This window comes from Protopterus annectens, chromosome 5.part0 (assembly GCF_019279795.1).
Source record: "Protopterus annectens isolate FY-2018-M chromosome 5.part0, PAN1.0, whole genome shotgun sequence".
Taxonomy (NCBI): domain Eukaryota; kingdom Metazoa; phylum Chordata; order Ceratodontiformes; family Protopteridae; genus Protopterus; species Protopterus annectens.
The window spans coordinates 88,718,778-88,742,183 of NC_056735.1; the positions used below are offsets into that span (position 1 = coordinate 88,718,778).

Here is a 23,406-nt window from a genome sequence, read left to right on the forward strand (position 1 = left end):
GACAGGACTGTTCATGTATGCTTTATCACCCTTTCCACTAATACCCAGAGTAATTCTGAAGACGCAGAAGGAATCCCCCAGGATCGAGATGACGCCTTTCTTGCACAGGCAGCTGTGGTTCTCCCTTCTTTTGGATATGGCCAGAGACAATTACCACAAGCTTCTCATAGACTGGCTGTACTCGCGCAAGAACAACGTTGTTTGATGCACCCCATCTCCAAACAGCTTCAGTAGACTGCCTGGATCATAAGGACTTACTTTTTTTAGGCACTCTTTTACTAGGAACGTGCAGCAGATACTTATGGAGGCAAGAAAGCCTGTTGCTAGAAAAAAATTTATAAGTGGAAAATGCTTTCATGTTGGTGCCATCAACAAAGCTAACACTAATTCAAGGTTAGTTCTTTGATTTTACAATATTTGTTAGTTACAATCCTAGCATACCTCTCGGCTGTCCTGATTTTCACAGAAAGTCCAGATTTTTGATCTGTTCATAAAATTTGTGATTTTCTGTCAAATCTCTGAAGATTAAAATCACTAAATGACAGACATTTGCATTTCAGACTTCATATCCTTCAGAAAATGCATGCTAACATAAATCTTGTTGTTCTATCAACTTTATAAGTTTATAAGAAAAATATTTAAAATGTATCCCTATTGTTAGGCATTTGTACCCCACGCTGTTTTAGGCTTTGTCTAGCTTTATTGCACTAAGGTTGAGGAGGCCTTTCATGTATCCTCCATCAAAGTTCATTTATTGGCCATTTACACACCTGTCCATGATCCTCTTCTGCATTAATGTCAAAACTGTTTTGAAAGAGGTTTTGCATAAGTGGGCTCCAAGAAAATCATTGGCTTCTCCTTGGGATCTTAATTTTGCTAGAATCCAGCTGACTTGAAGTTCTTAACATGGAAAACAGTTTTACTGCTTGCACTGACCTCTGCAAGAAGTATATCTGAGTTTGCAGGCTCTTATGGTGAGTTAATCCAGTCTTATTTTCCACAAGACACCAGGTTTCTTTCAAACTAATCCTCGTATTATGCCTAAAGTGGTATTCAAACATACTTTAAGCCAAACTCTCCATCTCCCTATTTTCTTAAAAGTGAAAATGAGGGGGAGAGGATACTCCATACTTTAGATGTCCACAGATAATTCAGGTACTATCTTAACCAAACTAAATCTTTCAGATCGCCAGATCAATTGTTCATTTCTTGTTGAGGTAATAAGGGACATTCTGTGTCAAAATAAACTATTACAAATGATTGTCGAAGACTCTTGCCTTTTGTTCTCAGCATAACATAACTATTCCAAGCTGGGTCAAAGCCACTCTACCAGGGCCTTGGCTTCATCTATTACTTTTTGGAAAGGGATGAATTCTAGAAGCTGGTCTCTGTGTATATTTTTACAAAGTACGACAAGTTTGATTGCTTTTCTAGGTCTAGATCAGGCTTTGCTAGGACCATTCTTCAGGGGCTCCTGGACCCTTCCCCTTCCACGTACACTAGGGTAATCTTGCCCTTATAGCTAAGGTACTAAAGCATTTATCAGTAGATAAACAGTGCAGTTGTGTAAATAGTTAATAACAGCAGATGTTTGAGTGATCACTGATGCAGTAACTGTCCCTCCCTCCACCCCCCTTGTTTTTTGGTGGGTTTATGTCAGGGTGGGAATTTTTTATTTTTCGTTGTTCCTGCCATTACCTTTTCAGGGCTCCATCTCCCTCTCTCTGTTGGCATGAAAGCTCTGAAGGAGCACCAAAGCCTGTCTTTTTAGTCAGTTTAGCTCGAGCTGACTGGGTACATGGAAGGTGCCCTGAAGCTTTAGAAGCTGTCTAGGCTGTTATATCCTTGGCAGATGATAGCCCATAGTGCTAAGGCTGTCTGCTTGTGCAGCGCTAAGGCTGTCTGCTTGTGCAGCGCTAAGGCTGTCTGCTTGTGCAGCGCTAAGGCTGTCTGCTTGTGCAGCGCTAAGGCTGTCTGCTTGTGCAGCGCTAAGGCTGTCTGCTTGTGCAGCGCTAAGGCTGTCTGCTTGTGCAGCGCTGTCTGCTTGTGCAGCGCTGTCTGCTTGTGCAGCGCTGTCTGCTTGTGCAGCGCTGTCTGCTTGCACTGCGCTGTCTGCTTGCGCTGCGCTGTCTGCTTGCGCTGCGCTGTTTACGACTTGATAAAGATGATCAGGCTATTTCATTAACTTAAACACAGATCCCACTAAAATAGTGTGCCAGTCATTTCAGCAAGCAGCACAACTGTACCTCCTTGTATTTGGTAGGGAGGTGAAATTACTGGATGGAGTTGGAAAAACAGCTTACACTTTGATCTCTTTGCAAATGTTAGTTATCATTTAGTCTATTATTATTGTTATATAGTTACTGTTTAGAAAATTTTGTAGCACTGTGTTTTACTTATTTCTCAATGTTTGTAATTAGAGCTTCTACTCAATTGTACCTAATTTGCTCCTGTATTTCTCCATGTCATGATCACCTCTACTATATATATACCTTGATTGTTGTTGTTTACCATCTACCATGTCATTCTGTGGAGCTTTTCTCCCCGGGCCTCCACTGGAAAAGGACCTGTGTCCAGTCGGAATTTCCCGGTAAACAAATGTAAATAAAGAAATAAATATGTTCAATTTCCAGTATACAGTTTCGGGACAAATTCAGGGTAGTTTGCAAATGGTATTACACTTTACCTTCCTTTTGGGTATCTTTTTGTTTAAAGACCCATCAGACCCAGGTTCTTCTTCAGTTCAGTTTTAAATCTTTGTTATAAATTGTTTGTCTGTACTAGCTAAAAGAACGGCAAAAGGTATTGCCAAAATAGATATGGGTCGGTGTGATTTTTGTGAAGGAGAGGTGTGAACATTTTTTAACGTCAATAGAAAAATGATCCAGAAGGAAGTAGAATTCAAGAAAATACCGCTGTTGCTGGTGGGGCTTGATGCAGAGAGAACATTCAATGGAGTCACCTGGGATTTTGAGTTGGGAAATGGAAGAATTTGCATTCGCGGATATAATAATTAGGTTAATTAGGATATATGAGGGATTGGAGGCAACAATTCAAGTGCGAGGGTTTCTATCTGGTGAGTTGTTTTAAAAAGGATCAGGCAAGGGTGTCCTCTGATGGCTCTAAATATAAACAAATAAAGAAAATAAGGGAATCGGAAATTCAAGGATGTAATTAGTGTGGTAATCTAGAAAAGTTGGCTTTATTTGCAGATATTGTCTTTTTGATTAATCCAGCGAAGGACATCTATGTGTCGAACATTTTAAGACTGTTTTGAGCTTTTCGGGATGCCAAATTAAGGTAAAATGATGACTACAGCTGTAAATTATGTACACATACATGCATTAGTTCAGCAATACCCATATTTAAGGCAACACGGTAATATAAAGTATTTAAGAGTATCAATTAAAAATGCTTCTGTTGCAGCTGAAGACATGGAAAAAATGCTAAAAAGATAACAGAAAAACTGTGAAAGTGAAAGCACTTGTTTGTGTATGGATTGTGAGATGCAAGCAGGGAAAATATTTAGTCCCTTTAGTTTTGCGTACAGGTTGGGTATATTTTTATTAACCATTTTTTTTCCCTCTGGTAGATACCAGAGTTGGAGGTGTGATGGTGAGGATCTGGAACATGTGTTTTGGGAGTGTAATGAGTTAGCAGATTTTAAAACTTCACTACAGGGATCTCATTGACATGATTGAATGGATGTAATGTCAAAACCCACTCCATCAAGGCCACAACGTTGAATATTGCATCTTTTCGAAAGCCAACATGATTGAAGTTCACCCCATTTGAATACCATGGTAGACCAGTAAAGGAAATAAAATAACTAGAGGTGGAATTTTTAGAAGAAAGGAAGGAAAAATTTCATAGGTATAAATGGAAAGAATACTTGCAAAATAATTTTCAGGAGGAAGAGTGAGGTTTACGAGAAAGCAGGAATTGAGCAATTTGTGTGTCGGAATGAATGAAAACTGTTAACCTGTACACTGTATGGCAGTAACAATGGAATATGTTGTGGTTTGTTTTAATTTTTGTTAATGAATATGTACTCGTGTTACCATTTGAAATGTGATGATTAAAAGTTAAAACATTTCATATGTTTGTCAGTGACTAACTTTTCTGCCATTTTATTTATAGTATGTTGAATCTTAGAATTCTAACCATAAATTTAAGCTTTTTTTGCCCTTGTTGCCCGTTGACCATCAGTTCCCTCATTGTCAGTTGAGGCCTTTCATCCCCTTCACCAGGGCAGGAGTTGTTTGGAAGAGGTCATCATTTAGACTTCTGTTACAGAAGGTTTGTGGGTTTTCTTCTTTCAACACTACCGTCCCAACAAATAACCAGCTTTCATAGATGGGGTGGGGACGTGCAATGGGCTGTTTATGCCAGTCATCCCTCACTTCCTCAAATGAGTGTTTAAGCAAGAAGCCTTTTCCCCAATCCTCAAGCGTGGGAAGTAGTCCACCCCCCCCCCCAGTCTCCACTGCAAAAATGTGTCTAAACATCCTCTACTTTCCTCCCTTGGAAAGATGAGTATACCACACCCCCTTCACTCTTCCCCTTCTCTGTCCTGCTTCTCCACTGCCATGGCCACTAGTCTATCCCAGGTCGCCTTGGATGCAGTAAGGGTACCATGTCATGGAGTCAGGATACTACCTAACCATTAAGTATATGCTTTAAGTTATATAACTGTGATCTTGCCCATTTGTTACAAGGAAGACCAGCTGTGAAAGTTTGTAAGATTGTGTCTCAGAGGTAGCACCATCTCTGTCAAGTAATACCTTTTTTTAACCTTTTCTCAGACCTGATACAGAGTCCCTTCCATGTCTGTGAAGGTATTCAGCTGTTGATCAGGTAGGTGAGCTGAAAGTATTATGGCGCATTCGGATCTGTCCTGCTTCTTGTACCGGTCATACTGCCCAAAAGCAACATGATAAACTTCTAAGTCCTTCCTGATTAGTTTTAATTGTGGGATTGTCCTTGGCATAGCCATCGGTGTGACTGTTGCCTCCTTCAGTTTGGCAGCAGCAGTCCTTCCTGGTTAGTGTAATTGTGGGACTGTCCTTGGCATAGCCATCGGTGTGACTGTTGCCTCCTTCACTTTGGCAGCAGCAGTCCTTCCTGGTTAGTTTAATTGTGGGACTGTCCTTGGCATAGCCATCGGTGTGACTGTTGCCTCCTTCACTTTGGCAGCAGCAGTCCTTCCTGGTTAGTTTAATTGTGGGACTGTCCTTGGCATAGCCATCGGTTTGACTGTTGCGTCTTTCGCTTTGGCAGCAGCAGTCCTTCCTGGTTAGTTTAATTGTGGGACTGTCCTTGGCATAGCCATCGGTGTGACTGTTGCCTCCTTCACTTTGGCAGCAGCAGTCCTTCCTGATTAGTTTTAATTGTGGGACTGTCCCTGGCATAGCCATCGGTGTGACTGTTGCCTCCTTCACTTTGGCAGCTGCAGTCCTTCCTGGTTAGTTTAATTGTGGGACTGTCCTTGGCATAGCCATCGGTCTGACTGTTGCCTCCTTCACTTTGGCAGCAGCAGTCCTTCCTGGTTAGTTTAATTGTGGGACTGTCCTTGGCATAGCCATCGGTGTGACTGTTGCGTCTTTCGCTTTGGCAGCAGCAGTCCTTCCTGGTCAGTTTAATTGTGGGACTGTCCTTGGCATAGCCATCGGTGTGACTGTTGCCTCCTTCACTTTGGCAGCAGCAGTCCTTCCTGGTTAGTTTAATTGTGGGACTATCCTTGGCATAGCCATCGGTGTGACTGTTGCGTCTTTCGCTTTGGCAGCAGCAGTAACAGCATTGGTCTGCAGTAGGTCTGACAAACCGGCAAATAGGCAGGGTTAACAAAGGAAAAAAACACTTTAAGCACATACTACAGGTCTCTCTCGCACAGGGGAGATTTTACTCAAGTGGGTGGCTGCTTTACATTGGCAACAGTAAGTGCAGTCTTAGGACTTTGGCAGGAAAGTGCATTAAAAATGCCGACTAGAGTCCACCATTGTTAAACATTAAAGATGGCAGAGACAAAGCTTCATTATACTGAAATGTAGAAATCACAGTAATTTGCAAAAATAGTAAAATCTTATGACTTAAGACCCATAACCTTGACTAGCATCATCTGCACGGCTACGGAAAGAATCATCGTGATCGTTATTGACAAGGACATGGATAATCCCCGAACGGTGGAACCATCCCATTTTGGATTTGTTAAAGGTAGATTATGCCAGTTAAACATGGTTGACTTCTTCAAGAAAGTTACTTATTCCCTTGGCGAGGGAGAGTGCATACCACCTATCCTGACCTAGCCAAGTCATTTGACAGAATACCTTACTCTGGTATTATAGATAAACTATCTAAATTGGGAATTAACCCCTGCATTACCAGATGGGTAACCAACTGGCTCAGTGACAGGATACATACAGTAAAAGTGGGTGACTTCACCTCTAGCAAAAGCCCAGTCAGCAGTGGTGCACCACAGGGTTCTGTGCTGGGTCCCTTACTGTTCAAAATGTATTTCTCAGAAGTCCAGGAAACTTGGACTGCCTGTATTCTGTCTCCTACAGGTTGCTAAGGGGATACCTGTGCCTGGCTTACAGGGCAGTGTGGCTCTGCCATTAGCTTAGTAACCTCCTATGAAGACCACAGCAGGGTCCCTTCAACACAGCCCCATACAGATTGGCTGCAGTCTGTTTCAGTGTGTGTCTCTGATTCTGAGCCTGTGCAGTCTCTCTCTCCCTTACTAGAACAAGCACATCTCCAGCTTCCTCCCTGTTGTCTGAGGTCTTCCTTCACTTTTTTTTTTATCTTTTTTATTGAGCTGCTGCTCCACCCATATCAAATCCCCATATATGATGGGCAAACAGCACTTTGCATGGGCTTTCCTCAGACCTGTTTTACAGCTATAATTGTATCGAGTAACCCTGTTCTGCCTAATACAGCAAAGTGTCTGTCTTGTAAAGAAACGTGGCCATGCTCACTGTAGCAAAAAACTAATTCTAACAGATTCTGTAGACAAAAAAATCGACAAAAACAGACTGTGTGTGTGTGTGTATATATATATATATATATATAACAAAAACACTGCAAGGGTGCGAACTAATCCTTTAATAAGGTGAAGAGCTTTTCGTTTGCTGTATCACAGACTTCATCAGACTTGATGAAGTTTGTGATATAACAAACAAAAAGCGCTTCACCTTATTAAAGAAGAATTAGTTTGTATCCTTGCCGTGTTTGTTTTATAGACACAGATTCTGCAGACAGTTTGCAAACTGTTGGGTAGGTTTCACTGTTTGGCAAAAAGTATCACACCGTCTTGCAGCACATGCATACATTTATGCATACATGTGTGTCTGTGCATGTTTGTGTTCCTAGTAGCTGTTACAAGTTTGCTTGCATCTGTACCATCACCATCTTTGTGGATGTTGGAGGGAAATCAACGTAGTGTCTTCCAGAGTCGTATTCCTATAAATCTTTTACTTTGCATGCAGGATTTTGGTGTGCATTCGTGCATGTTGTGTGTTTTACTTTGTTTTGTTATTGAACCTTATTTATGTTGCAGGTTATGATGAGATTATTTCACAGCTGCATATGTGGGTTTGCTTTGTTTGTCCTCTTCCATATAATTTGTGTACAACAGCAAACTTCTTAAGCAGTGGAAGAGTCTTAAAACTGCTATAGTGGATGTAAACATTTTCTAAGCATTAGAACTGTTTTTTTTTTACCTCCCTGGAGCTTTTCCCTCCTTTTCCTCTGAAAATGGGTCCTGCCCAGTTGACTGTCCAAATCAAGTGCCAAAAATGACTAAATAATGCCACTTGATTCTGATGATTTTATTTCGTTTTATTTGCATTTGTTTTCTGAGTTGGGGCACTGATCTGCATGGACCTTTCTCATACTTAGCCAGACAGTGCTCCTGGGCCAAGTGACTTGCTCAGAGTCACACAGTTGGGTAATGGAGGCTGGGAGAATCAAACCTTGCACCTCTAGACCACAGGAAACAGCTTAACAACTCCATAATCCTCTAACCCAACTGCCAGACTAATGATTAGGTCACATACAACAGTGGCCAACAGTATTGTACAGATTATGTAGTGCTTCCATTCTGACTGATGTTTCACAGCTAGGAGGTAGTTTAATATACCACATTACTCAGCAGGTTGAGAAATGGAGACCACAACACTTTAAATCATGGTCTTTGACAGCTAATGTATGTGTGTATGTTGCCAGCTAAGGTGGTCTGTCCGCAGTGACATACATAAGGCAGATTAGAGGGGCACCATTGTGTGATCTTGCAAAGTCTCTGTGCATGTGTACTTTACATTTCTTGTGCATTATGTATTACATATGTGGTTTCCATCAGGGAGCTTTTGTTCAGGGTGGGAAGTGTAGCTCATATCCATTGTTGCATTTCAAGTCAAACTGCATCAGTGGATTTATGCATTACCCCCCCACACACACACATTTTTCTTTGACTCAAATGCAGTGATGCACATTTAGATAAACCTTAGAGAATCAATGCTGTGACCTGTTAGCATTGCATCTTGTAGTTCATGGTCTGATGCCCTCCGCCTCCATTTGGCTGCTGTGAGACTTTGAGCAACTAAAGGAAACCGTACCCGTGGTCACCCCTGTAAAGTGTCATCTTTGTACAGTGGGCTTTCCCCTTTAACAAGTAAAGCAAAAATTGTAAAAATTACATTTCTTTAACTGACGCGTGTGTGTGTGTGTGTGTGTGTGTATATATATATATATATATATATATATATATATATATATACGTACAATTTTTTTTTTTAAAGATTTATTTACTGGGGATGTCCGACTAGGCCAGAGGCCCGGGGGGGGGGGGGGCTAACAAACTAGTATGAAATAGCTTGTGCCATCATAGAGAAATGACCGGTAAGCAGGTCAAATTCATGAAATTGGTGGTAAATGTTTGAGACATGTATTTTTAGAAAAAATATTAGAAATCCATACAAGCTTTTAGAAATAGGGTCTTATTGCTGGTTACCAGTGATAATCTTTTATAGGCGTTTTGGTGTTCCTTTTTTTGCCGCTCAGTTTGCATTAAACGTATATATTTCATTTTTCTTTTTCAGGCTGACAACCTCATTCTGTAATTCATTTGTAAACCCGGTAAGCCTAGTGGACACACATTTCCCGTGTAAGGGGTGGCCATTGTGCAATGTCTGGTTAAGTTAGACAGTAGGCAACCAGTGATGGAGCGATCAAACTCTGGACTGAAAGAAGCTGCAAATTAACAGATTGAGCTTAATCATCTGTGTGTCATTTATATAAAATGGCTGAGTCATATCAGTATTTTGTAATGATATCCTAAATAAAATATAACTCTTCCCAGAAAACTGTTCCGTCATAAATGTTCTAGCAAAATCTCATCCATTTCTTCTGACAGACATGCACAGTTGGTAGTTTATGCAGTTTGTTGTATAGGGCTAATTGACTGTGTGTGAACATTTTGTACAAATGTATTGAGAGAGAATAGACCAGATTAAATTCTGTCCCAAATAAGTCTGAAATTGGCAAACTGCTGCACATACATACCAAGGAGTATAAAATGTGTTTGTGTGCAGAGTAATAAATGTAAAAACCATTAAAATAACATTTTTGGGACTATGGGTCCAAAAAATGTATACAAACTGTTTTATCCGTCTTGGCATGTAAAATGACTAACATTTTTTTTCTAGATGGTTTCATAGCTTTTGAGGCTAGGAGCTTGAATTCCCAGCTAGGCTTTAGAATATTGCCTAAAACATTGTCCTCCCCATAAAACCTTATTTAGGCATTGCTAAATTGACAAACCTTCCAACTTTGCAAAATCAGCTCAAGGGAATCTAAATGCGTTACTGCTCAATGCTACTAACCTTAAACAAGAAACTCCATTCCATGGTCTCCTCACTTTAGAGAATGTAGACATCTGTGCAGTTACCTAGACATGGTTTAAAGCCATGGAGGGCACTGAAGCAGTACAGGATGCAATGCCTTCCTCATGTTTAGGCCATTTACTGCACAGGCACGCACTAAAGGTGGAGGTGTGTTGATCTACATCACAAACAAACATTCTCAAGGTTCTTCAAACAGGATGACATGCTTGAGCTTCATGTCTAAATTGCCATAGGTAGTTCCACATCATATCCTTGCTTAGCTATAGGTCACCCACTATGACCCATGAAACCCATAGCTTGTACTTAGACCTAGTGGAGGCAGTCATCATTCTGCCTAATACCATAGTCTTGGTGGACTTTACCCCTCTGTAAACTGGGAATTCTACACAACCCTGAATTTGCAGGCCCAAAAATTCTTGGACATAGTAAAAAAAACACACACACACACACACACACACACACACACACACACACACACACACACACACTAGACCATTTAGTCCATATGCGTATTAGGGGTGCAGACATACTGGTTATGGAACTCTCAAATATGGGAGAATGCTGCATCCCCCAGTGCAGTGTCCTATCTGGTAAGGTTAGTCCGTAAAGCTGTCTCTTGAAGTAGAAAATCAGTGCTGTAACAGAAACTATTCTAAAGAAAACTACCTATTATTAAGCGATTACCTGACAAAATTCCAAGCTCTGTCAAACTCTAAAAACATAGCTGCTTATGCATAGCAGAAACCAACCTGGAACAAACTCAACAAACTCCAAAGGCAAAAATTCATACTACAATTAGTAAGTGCATTGCTTAGCAGGATAAAAATTTTCATCAGGCTAAGCAAACAGCTAAGAGGACAAATTGAGTCTGCCAAAGCCAGTTTTGAGGTAAATATAGCCCCCCAGGCCAAGGGCAATCATAAAGCTTTCTTTTGCATGTTCAAAACCTCAGACAGTTTACAGCAATGTGCAGAACTGATTGTTAATGGAGCCACTGACATAGAGCCGAAAGATGCAGCACAAAACTGCTGGCTGGCAAATTCGGCTCCGGTTTTACCCCCAACAAAGTAACACCATGAAACATAACCCCCAGCTATCTCTTTATGGAGCAGGTCCTAAGTGAGCTGCCTAAGGCTAATATCATCCCATGAGTGGGCCTCGATAATACCCCAAGGTGCCTCCTAAATACATGAAGCATGACTTTTTTTGGACCTCTGGAGTCACCATTTATCTAGAATTTCGAGACAGGTTTTTTGCCTCGTGAATGAAGGACTGCAACAGTCATCCCTCTGCACAGTGGTGGTCTATCATTGGATCCTGGGAACTACAGACCCACAAGTCTGACTAGTCTCACATGCAGAGTCATGGAAATAATAATTATTAATATGATTAGTAATGCCACAGTAAACCTTCAGACCCTGTATTCAGCCCATTCTGTCTTTGTCAAAAATACACCATGCCTACTTAACCTGGTGGAGCCCTTTGAAAGTTTCAGAGGTAATGGATGAGAACAAAATCAAGCACACTGCCTGCTTTGTTCTGGCTTAAGGTTTTTGATACAAAGTCACAGAATTGGACATTAATCCCTATGTTATGCACTGAGATAACCAGCTGGCACTCAGGATCTAGGAAGTTAGGATAGGGGAGTCCACCTCCACAGAGGCCGGTCACTAGCAAAGTCCCTCAAGGCTGTGTGCTGGGCCTGCTCCTTTTTGTCTTTTACTTCTCAGAAGTTAAAGATAATGTCAAAGACCTTTGGCTGACCAGGTTTGTAGGTGACTGCAAACTCAGAGCAGTCATGGTATCCCCCCCAAGACGCAATGCTGCAGGAGTGACTAACAGACAAATGACTAGTCCCTAAATCATGGCTTAAAATTCAATGCCAAAAAGTGTATAGTAGTATCATTTGGGACGTCTGCCACCCTAGGAAACTACCTCATTAATAACTTGCAGCTAATAGTGGAGCCAGTAGTCTGGGATTTAGGGACATATGTGGATAATAACATGGCTTTCAGCCAACATGTGTCTTATGGTTGTAAGGAAATGTATTTATTTATTTTAATTTTTATTTAACATTTGTTAACCAGGAAAGTCCGACTTGGAACAAAACCAATTTTCCCATGGAGGCCCAGGGAGAAATGCTGCAGACGCATGTCTTTGTAACGTGGGAGAAAACCCACACGAACGCAGGGAGGACATGCAGACTCCCCACAGAAGGCTCTGCAGCCGAGAATTGAACCAGAGAACCTCTTGCTGTGAGGAAACAATGCTACCGCTACACCACTGCGCCGTCCGATAGAAATCCTGTCTTACTCAACTTAAAAAGCAAGGGCATGGTACGTAGGTCCAAGGAGGTCATCGTTCCAATGTACTCATCATTCAGTTCATCTCCCCTTTTGGTATGTACATGACCAGGCACATGCAGCATCTGAAATGTCCACAGAGGTTCTCACAAAAAGAATACATGGTGTAAATGTGTCCTATGCAGATAGTCTCAAAGCCCCCATCTCTGTAGTCTGTGTCCTACAGACTGTTGAGAGGCAGTCAGAACTACTTGATCTAGGGACTTGAACCTTGCTTGTGACATTAATAGGACATGCTGGAGGGACGGGTATGTGAGTCAGAATTCCTTTCCTGTGGAACAGGCTTCCCATCCATGTGAAGCAGAGCTCTTCCCTATCCTTCAGGTGTAACCAGGACCAGTAGCTGGCAAATCAGAAATTCACCCCAGGTGTCGCACCTCTGTCTGTAATGGGCTGAGGCTGTCCATGTCATGTTCTGGCTTACATAATGCTCCTTAAAGTGTGACGTCTAAGGCTCCAAAAAACTTGTGGGATACATTTGGGTTGCATGGCTGGACTTATAAAGGCCCCATTGGATTTAGCCTAGCACATACCTATGAACAATTGTAAGGCATTTATTAGGTCATTACCCAGTGACATTTGTTTTGAGGAAATGCATTAAACCATGTCAGACTTTTTTTTGAAGATTAATGCTCATGTACAGGGAGGCAGAATAGTAATTCCCTCTGCACAGAAAACATGCAAAATGCAGTTGACTGTAACACGTGTGCATGTATGCTCACCCATTTTTCAAATGAAATACCAAGAAAAATGTAAAAAAACAGAATTTTTCCAGTAAATAACCGAAGTATGTGGTGAAAAGCTGCCAGCATGCAAAATGTGAAAAGCGACCTTCCTAGATGTCCTCCATGGATGCATCTGCAGTCATAACAAGTGGGTTGTCCTGTCGTCAGGCAGCCCTTCAGTCGGCCGGATTCCAAAGTTCGGGTCCGGCTTCGGCTGATGTCGCACTCCACCCGACGTCATCTCTGTTGGTCTTCGGGTATAAAGGCATCAGCCGACGCCATTTTCCTCAGTCTTTCTTGCGGCGTGGCCGAAGCAGAAGCTGTTCGCAAGTGCCGGTCGGTCGGATCCAGACAATACTTCTACCGAACACTACTTCGAAGACTTCTAAAGCTAAGTACCCCGTTGGGGACTCTTTCTTGCCTCAGCCGATGTCAGAAAAAGTTAACAATTGTTTAAACTGTGGGAAACAAATACCTCATAAAGATTTCCACTCTTACTGTCTGCCTTGTTTAGGCCCAGCCCACGACGTAGCAGCCTGTTCGGCCTGTGCTTCTTTCAACCGACGAACGCTTAGGCGTCGGTCGGAGTTCGCAGAACAGTTTTTCGGTTCTGATTTTGCGTACATTATGCCGTCGGATCCTCCGACTACCCAATCTGGCAAAAAACGCAAAGATAAAGACCGACACTCGCGGTCCGCGGTTTCGGCCGAAACCATGGTCAAGCAAACCGCGAGTGTCTCTGTTTCGGCCGAAACCGAGAAAACTGAACAAAGTACAGCTGAACCTATTCCTACAGCTGAGGCCCCTGCTACAACTCTTGAAACGACTCCACAAAATTTCAAAGGGGCAGGAATAGACGTTCCAGAGGCAGAAACCAATCCAGAGGAGGTGCCTACAGAGGAAGACAGTGGCAAGGTAACAAGAGGCACAGACACAGCCACTGCCACTACATCAACACAACCACAGTGACTTAACCCTAAATCCGCCTACCAGGGAACAAATAGCAGCTCCTCTAGGCGGAAAGTTAACCTTATTTTCAAAGAACTGGCACTACATAACAAAGGACAAGTGGATTTTACAAACCATAGATCAAGGTTACCGGTTTCACTTCCACACTTTTCCAGTCAAAAGAGGAATGCCAAATCTACCTCCAAATCAAAAAACAGAGGCTCTACGCCAGATAATGGAGCTAGCAAACATGAGAGCTGTGGAAAGAGTGCCAACAGCAGAGCAAGGAAAGGGGTTCTACTCCAGACTATTCCTAGTTCCAAGAAAGGAAAAAGTTGGAGACCAATTCTCGACCTGTCCACCTTAAATACATACATCATTGTCCCAAAATTCAAAATGCTGACCCTACAGCAACTTCTTCCCATGCTGGGCAAGGAGTCTTGGCTGGTAACTCTAGATCTCAAGGAGGCATACCTGCACGTCCCCATTCGACCAATCTGCAGAAGATACCTCAGATTTCTTGCAGGATCAGAGCACTATCAATTCTCAGCATTGCCTTTTGGCTTATCTACTGCGCCCAGAGTATTCACAAAATGCCTGGCATCAGTAATCGCCCATTGCAGACTTGAGGGAATTCAAATTTACCCATACCTGGACGACTGCCTGCTACAAGGGGACAACAAAAGCAAGCTGACAACAGATTTACAAAGGGTCATTTACTTGCTACAAGCACTGGGATACACAGTCAATTTACAAAAGTCAAGGCTGATACTATCCCAAACAAGGACATTCTTGGGCGCGGAATTGGACACAGTAAAACAAATGGCATTCCTGACTACAGAAAAACAAAAAGAACTCCCTCTATACTTCTTGGCACTAACAAAACTGAACAAGTTAACAGCAAGAAAAGTACTGCAGGCCTTGGGCTTCATGGCATCATGCATAATCTTGGTTCCATTTGCCAGACTACACATGAGAAAACTACAGTGGTACCTAAAGAATTTATGGTCCCAACACAGACACAGTCTAGAAACAGAAATCCCACTAATTCCATGCTTAAAACAGGAGTTCCTATGGTGGGCTCAGGCATGCCAGTCAAACCCAGGCCTACCCTTTCGCAGATGTCAAGCAAGCCAGACCATCACAACAGACGCTTCAGACCTAGGATGGGGGCCCACATGCTGGACAAATGCGTGCAAGGATTGTGGACACAGGATCAACTTCACCTGCACATCAACCTAAAAGAAATGCTGGCAGTAAAACTGGCAATCCAAAAGTTCAAACCATTTCTCAAAGAGGGCCAGTTGATGATAAGGACAGACAACACCACAGTCATGTGGTACATCAACAAACAGGGAGGCACTCATTCATACCCCCTATGCAGAATGACCTTGGAGCTGTGGACCCTGGCACTCAGCTACAACATCCAGTTACAGGCAATATTTGTACCAGGGAAAGACAATACCCTAGCAGACATACTAAGCAGAACCACTTCGGATGCCCACGAATGGAAGCTTCACCCGGACATCTTCAAGACCATCTCAAAGAAATGGGGAATGCCACAGATAGACCTATTCGCATCACCTCTCAATCACCAGCTCAAAAAATTCTGCACAAGGACATTCCACCCATTAGCATGGAAAGTGGATTCGCTCTCTTTCAACTGGAAAGGCCTAACAGCATATGCATTTCCGCCTCTTCCTTTGATACACAAGGTACTACTCAAAATCAAGGAAGAACGTCCAAGGATAATCCTGATAGCTCCAAACTGGCCAAGACAACACTGGTACCCACTACTGAGGAGCATGTCTCGGTACAATATGTGGACAATCACCCTGATGCCTTTGATGTTAACGCAGAACAACTACAGCATCATACATCCAAACCTAAAAACCTTGCAACTGACTGCATGGAACATCACATAACAGCAGCTATTCCAGAACTTTCCCAAAGAGTTAAAGACATTATTCTTGAAGCACGCAGACCTTCAACAAGAAGGAACTATGCTGGAAAATGGAAAAGGTTTGTCATCTGGAGTACGGAAAGAGGAAAAGATGTGTCAAACATAGATATGCCTAACATTCTGGAGTATCTGGTCGAACTTCTTCATTCAGGCCTGTCCTACTCCTCCATCAAGATACATGCATCAGCTATTTCAGCAGAATACAGCTTTGATACACCTGTTTTTTCGCACCCTTTACTCAGGCAATTCCTCAGAGGAATCAAGAATGTAAAACCTCCAAGGAAACCACCATTACCAGCTTGGGATTTAAACTTTGTGCTAGAAAAGTTGACACTAGCACCCTTTGAACCAGCAGCAACAGCAGACCTACAACACCTGTCATGGAAAACTGCTTTCCTACTGGCAATTACTTCAGCAAGGAGGGTTTCAGAACTACAGGCCTTAATGGCAGTGCAACCCTTCCTAATCTTCCACCAAGATAGAGTGTCCATGAGGACTAATCCTACATTTATGCCTAAGGTGGTATCCAGAGTGTCTTTAAACCAGGCAATCCACCTACCTACCTTCTTTCCCAACCCACAAAACAGAGGGAAAGAATACTGCATACCTTGGATGTACATAGACAGCTACGCTACTACTTGGACAGAACAAAAAATAGCAGAAAGACTGACCAACTTTTTGTAGCCTATGCAACAGGAAGGGAAGGAAAAGCTATTTCCAAACAGACAATCTCCAAATGGATAGGAAATTGCATACGATTCTGTTACTCCTTCCATGGAAAACCAATTCCACAGAACATAAGACCTCATTCTACAAGAGCAACAGCCACTACCACAGCCTTCTTACGAGGAGTGGCAACCAAAGACATTATTGAGGCGGCTACTTGGACCTCCGTGCATACATTTGCCAAGCATTATAATTTGCCTCTATATTCCAGATCCCGAGCAGGGTTTGCCACTGCTGTACTGCAAGGGATCCTAAACACACCATAATCTACTTTTATCCTCCTCCCCTAGTTGGCTACGGTATTCTACCCACTTGTTATGACTGCAGATGCATCCATGAAGGACATAGTACAGTTTTGTACCTACCATAAATGTAGATGTCCGAACTGGATAGCATCTGCAGTCAGGATTACCTCCCTCCATCCCTCTGTGGTACTCCTAGGGTGTTTACCCTTCTAATAGCTAGCTGTTGGGGGGGAGTCTTTTATGGTGTATTTGTTTGTGTATATGTACATACATGCTTATTGTTGTGTTTACCTCTATCTATTTGGAAACATTGGCATCTATCCAAATTTTAGCCTGCAAGAGGGCTACTGGCATCTGGGGCAAGAAACACTGAGGAAAATGGCGTAGGCTGATGCCTTTATACCCGAAGACCAACAGAGATGACGTCGGGTGGAGTGCGACATCAGCCGAAGCCGGACCCGGACTTTGGAATCCGGCCGACTGAAGGGCTGCCTGACGACAGGACAACCCACTTGTTATGACTGCAGATGCTATCCAGTTCGGACATCTACATTTATGGTAGGTACAAAACTGTACTTTTTGATATCTGAATTTTTACATTTCATTTACCACATCTGTTTAGTTTAGTGTTTAATTATATTTTTCTTTGCATTTAATAGGGGTTATTGTGCTCTGCATTTGTTAGTGCTGTTGCTTAGTGGTTTGCATGCTGCCTCTGAGCTCCAGGTCCACTCTGAAGTTTACCTGTTCTACATGTGTCCATACAAGTTTTCTGTTGGCATTTTAGTTTCCTCCCATATCTCAGAACTATACTTTTTAACTAAGTGCCCCTGGCTTTGTACTTTGGAACTTTTCTCCGTGTATCTTAAAAGCATTTGCCACAGTGAGACTAATGCAGGAGAATTTTTTTGAACTGAGTAAGTGAAGTGCTTTATGAATTCTTTTTGGCTGCAACCTGAAGGTGGACTCTAAGATCAATTGTAAAGCCACTGGTATCTGTATTTATCCGCTGTAGCCTGTCAATCAGAATGTTTTGGGGGAGGTGAGATGAAGTATAAAGTACCCACACAAACATTGACCAGATTTAGTAGTGAAACCCAGACCTGGAACTGCACTGGTTTTTTTTTGTTTTTTTTTTTCCTAGCAGCTTACGGGTACAGATGTAGACAGCAGCAGTAGTGGGTCATGGTTACTGTTTGTGTTAATATTTAGTGTACAGACATACTGATTTCTAAGCTAAGGTGACATAGTAATATACTTATGGTATTGAAAGTCTCTTCAGCCCTCATTCAGATTCAGGCTTGTTGCTAGTTGTGCAGTCCTTCCTTAGCACTGACTGTTCTTTCTAGTGGACATCTAAGTTTCATAGCTAACCATGTGTATAGATTGTGTGCATGCACATGGATGCATTTTCTTTTTGAAAACATTTGGTAGAACTGCAGGAGAATATTTGAACGCTTTTTTACCATAATTAGTATTTTGTTTGCATCTGTTTTGTATTTGAGGTTGAACTTGTTTAGCATGTTGTATGTGCCAGTAAGAGCATATAATTTAATTTCTGTATGAAGTCTGTATTGCACCTGTGAATTTTACTGTTCTGAGAAGTTGTACATGAAGGCAGGATAACTATGTATTTTCCCACACTTCACTACAGAATCCCTACAAGTTGCATGCTGTGCTTGTCCACGAAGGGCAAGCAAATGCAGGACACTACTGGGCTTACATCTTTGACCACAATCGGGAATGGTGGATGAAATACAATGACATCTCGGTTACAAAATCTTCATGGGAGGAGCTGGAACGCGATTCCTTTGGTGGTTATAGAAATGCGAGTGCCTACTGCTTAATGTACATCAGTGTCAAAGAAACATACTTGATACAAGGTAATGAGCCAGTTTTACTGCATCAAATTGGGTTATGGCAGAGCGGTGAAGGGACATATGACCATTCATATGGAATTGTGGGGGGTTTATTCTGTATCTTTGGATTTTTCCTTTAAGATGTAAAAGCATTCTAGCACAATTGTGAAATAACTAAAATGTCTGCAGTAAATAATTATGCCTCATCAAGACAGCTTGAGTATCCTGGTGTGAGGAGATTAGAAAGTTTATAAGCTACCTTAAGTTGTTGAAATATTTTTGTTACAGTGAATTTGATATAAAAGTGAAAAAGCAGAGTGTTTGCTAATGTAACAATTAATATGTTTTGTTTTGTGTTGAATAGAAATAAGATTCTGAATGTTATTGTGTTTGCTGTACCAAAGATAACTGTGTTTAGAGTTTATTTTGAGCAAGTCGCTGAAGTGTTTTTAAGTGCTGCCGAAAAGATGTAGAATTGATTTATGAGCAAATAAGTACTATTATTTGCACTGCTGGCAATTCCCTGCTAGGTGAGGAAAGTAAACTTATGTTTTTGTTTTGTCTGACTTGCTGATAGAGTTGCTTTCTCCTTTAAGAAATCTGCTTGGCCTGGTGTTTTTGTTCTATGTGAGAGGTAAACATTTAAATGATCTAGGCCGCACATTTCACATGTTTTTGCATTGGTTAAATTGTCTATTGTGTGATACTTAAATACACAGTGAATTTCTGGGCCTTTGTTTTTTCTAAAATGATTTCAAGTCTGCATAAACCAAAGCACTGCTCGTTTTTCTTACCTGCCCCTCCCCTTTGTATTTCTCTTTTTTAAACCTCGTAATTTTAAGCTGCCCACCCCACTGTAATTTGACCTCAATAAGCTCCTCCCTTTTTACACTGCTGCTGTTAACTTGAATTATTTATTTGCCTTTCCTTGTGCTTATGTTGAAAAAGTACATTTTGCCTCATAATTGTCTGAAGTCTACTTTACTGATTTACTTGCTCTGAATTCATTATCTAGCTAGCTGTTGGGTAAAATAGTGTATTTTTACACTCTAGGAAGCATTTGTTTTTATATTAAGAGGTGGATTTTCCATCTAGTGCACTGGGAGGTAGCCTGATCTGTTTGGGTTGGGGAAACATTTGAGATTTTCTGCATGTAGTTTTATTGGCTGGAGGGCTTATTAATCAGCTTATCTTGTTTTTAGTCCCTTTATAAATTCTGTGCAATTGAACATCTCTTGGATGATTTATACAAAGCAAAGTACTTTTATTGAATAGTCACACTTTTATAAGGTGTTGAAAATGCACTGCTGTATCCGTAGCTTTCCGTTTGCTTGTGGTAGCATTTCGTAGTAACACTTCACACTGGACACAACTTTTTACTGTGCTTTTACATTAGAACGATTGGGATTATTCATAAAGTGGCAGGGAAGCACACAAAAGGGGCTCTACATTTTTTTCTCTTGTATATTGTGACTGTACTTAAGCAGTTTCAAAAAATGTACTGCTTACTACTGCTTTAAGTAGTTTATTGCAGTGTGGTAGTTGATAGTTTGTGCGGTTTTGTTACACTTGGGCTGCAGAGATACTGTTGTACATTAAGAAGGTGTTTTTCTACACCCTTGTGGCAAAAGTGTGCTGATCTAACCTGTTTGAGGTGGAGATTGCTGGTGGAAGGCTTATTCTGTGGCTTCCTGATTTGTAGTTTGCTTAAAAATTGTTTCTCTCTGCTCGTATGTAAGTCTCGTGTTTCTGCGGTGCTGCTGTTCATTCAGAGGCAGTTAGCAGTGCCCTGTACAGACGTAAAAGCCTAGAAGTTAAGTTTTCCCCTAAACAGCTGTCAGTGAAACCCTTCCAAGTTTTTCTGCTGCTCTAGGAGCAACTCGGTTGCTTGCTGAGCAGCGTTGCCTTATTGAACATCCTTGGCCTACACAAAGTATAGGTCCTTCTTAGTCTTGGCACAGTCCGGTCAAATTAACCCATTCACTTCCTAATAAAACGTACAGTGAGAGCCTGCTGTCATGGACGAGCAGTTTTCCATCATTTCTCTGGCTAGCCTCATAGATATGAGCATTCTGAGGCAATGTAGCAATTGTTTCATGTATATTGACAACCACTTACTCCTGAAATGAATGCTTTATGTGAGAGATGTAGTTAAACTATGAAACTTGGATGCAAGACTCTCTCATAAAGACAAATTGAATGCCAAACAGGTTGTCAGCAGACATGAACTTCCCACACTAAGGACAGGCTACATAAACCTACATATACAGGGGCACTCAACTTGTAATTTACCAAAAGATCAGAGGCCTCCCAAATAGAAATCAATTACACACACAATGCAAAAAAAACCCAACTACAACACATGACACAGATCAGTGTCTCAACAAATAAGCCCATAAGGTGTAAAAAAGTAATGCATTTGTCATATGCAACTCCATTGTGAGATATTGATTCTCTCACATGCGACTCCATTGTGAGATATTGATTCTCTCACATGCGACTCCATTGTGAGATATTGATTCTCTCACATGCGACTCCATTGTGAGATATTGATTCTCTCACATGCGACTCCATTGTGAGATATTGATTCTCTCACATGCGACTCCATTGTGAGATATTGATTCTCACATGCGACTCCATTGTGAGATATTGATTCTCTCACATGCGACTCCATTGTGAGATATTGATTCTCTCACATGCGACTCCATTGTGAGATACTGATTCTCTCACATGCGACTCCATTGTGAGATATTGATTCTCTCACATGCGACTCCATTGTGAGATATTGATTCTCTCACATGCGACTCCATTGTGAGATATTGATTCTCTCACATGCGACTCCATTGTGAGATATTGATTCTCTCACATGCGACTCCATTGTGAGATAGATTCTCTCGCCAGGCTGGATGTGGAGTGGGTTACAGTTAGTTGCCTGTCAGGTGCCAGGATCCATCAAGTCATTCCAGTGCACATCACTCGGCTACAAGTACTCCTTTCATATTCCATGTGGGACTGAATGACTTGAGACGTACCTCACTGGACTGTATGAAGAGAGACATGACTGAGCTCTCAGACTGTGTCACAGGCTGGTGTAAGCCTAGTCTTAAGCAGCATTCTACCTTCTCCAAGGATGATGCCACAGTACAAACAAAAAATGATTGATTTTTAAGAATTGGCTTAGCTTCTGGTGTCAGTCCAAGGGGATCCACTATCTGTCATCCTGGAAAGACATAGTCAACAATCCATGCTGCTTTGCCAAAGATGGTCTGCACCGGTTTCTTCTAGGCTTTCAGATACTGGCAAAGGCATTAGCTACTCCTATTGCACAATTTTAGGCAGTGGCAAATTAACCAACCTCCCAACATAAACCCTCCTCTAGATAAGTTAACTGCTACTTTAATGGTTGGAGTCTAAACAAGAAACTGCACTCCCTGGGAGCACTCCTTAATTTGGAAGATGCTGACGTCTGTGCAGTCACCGCGACGCTGTTCAAAAGGCACAGAAAACACCCCAGCCATGCAGGGCTACAATGCCTTCCATACATTTAGACCACAAAATGAGCATGAAAGAAACAGACAAACTTATCCATATTCTTTAAGGATAAGTACATCTCTGACTGTCTTGAGCTACTGCATACCCAATTAACTATATACAAAGCCCCTTACCACATCATAGCTAGCTGTATGTCCCCCACCATGAAACTGGAAAAGCATACCACATATCTAGACTAACTGGAGTCACTTGCCATACAACCCAACACCTTACTCATGGGCGATTCTAATTATTCTACCATTGAGTGGAAAACACGTGACCACAAACATGCTGGCTCAGAGGTTCTTGGACTTTGTCAATGCAAATGCTCTGGAACAGCTAGTTAGCACACCCACAAGAGGCTCAGATGTCCTGGACAATAGTATTCACTAACATGGGAGAGGATTGCGCACCCGTTTGATGTCCTGTCTGGTAGGATCAGACCATAACTCAGTCTCTTTTGATGCAATAAGACCATACTCCATCATGCTCAAAAACTCTTAATTTTTCAAAGACAAATTACTTCCTACTAAGCGATGGTATAAGAATTTTCAAAGTCCCTCTCGAACGTAGATAAGACTCCTATGCAGAGGTGTACACCAATGTCCTGTATAACCACTTAAGCAGGGGTATAGAATTGGCTGTAACTGACCAGATTAAGACCAGGTTTGCTGAAAAAACAAGCCATCCTGGTTGACGTCTAGCATATACAGGCTGTATAACAAGAGAAAGAAACATGTCCAGGAACAAGAGGGAACTGGCTCAGCAGAGGAAGAAATCCCTGTTTAGCTTAAATTACAGATCTTGTCAAGTCCTCCAAAGCTAATTATGAAGCAAAAATAGCCTCCCTAGCTAAAGATAATCACAAGGCATTCTTTAACTACTTCTTAAATTTAAAAGGGAGTACACTGAACTGGTTGTGAATGGCAACCGCTTTACTCAACCGGAGGCAAGAGCCAACCTGCTAGCTGACAGATTTGGCGCAAACTTCACCCTTTGTCCCCTCCAGTCATCCCCCAAAGTATACCACCATTCCTCAGCCTGTTATCTCAAGAGAACAGGTCATCTTTGTGCTCTCCAAGGCCAAAAACACAGCATCAGTGGGATCAGACAACATCTCAGGTTGCCTCTTAAACAGCTTAAA

General features: G+C 41.8%; 1 protein-coding gene across 1 annotated transcript in view; it reads left to right on the forward strand.

Moving 5' to 3' along the window:
- The window catches only part of USP25 (ubiquitin specific peptidase 25), a 2,531,105-nt gene that overhangs the window by 1,511,423 nt on the left and 996,276 nt on the right, over window positions 1-23,406 (forward strand). Inside the window, exon 17 of the mRNA XM_044071806.1 lies at window positions 18,527-18,755. Coding sequence (XP_043927741.1) covers window positions 18,527-18,755 — 229 coding nt within the window. The remainder of the gene's footprint in view (window positions 1-18,526; window positions 18,756-23,406) is intronic.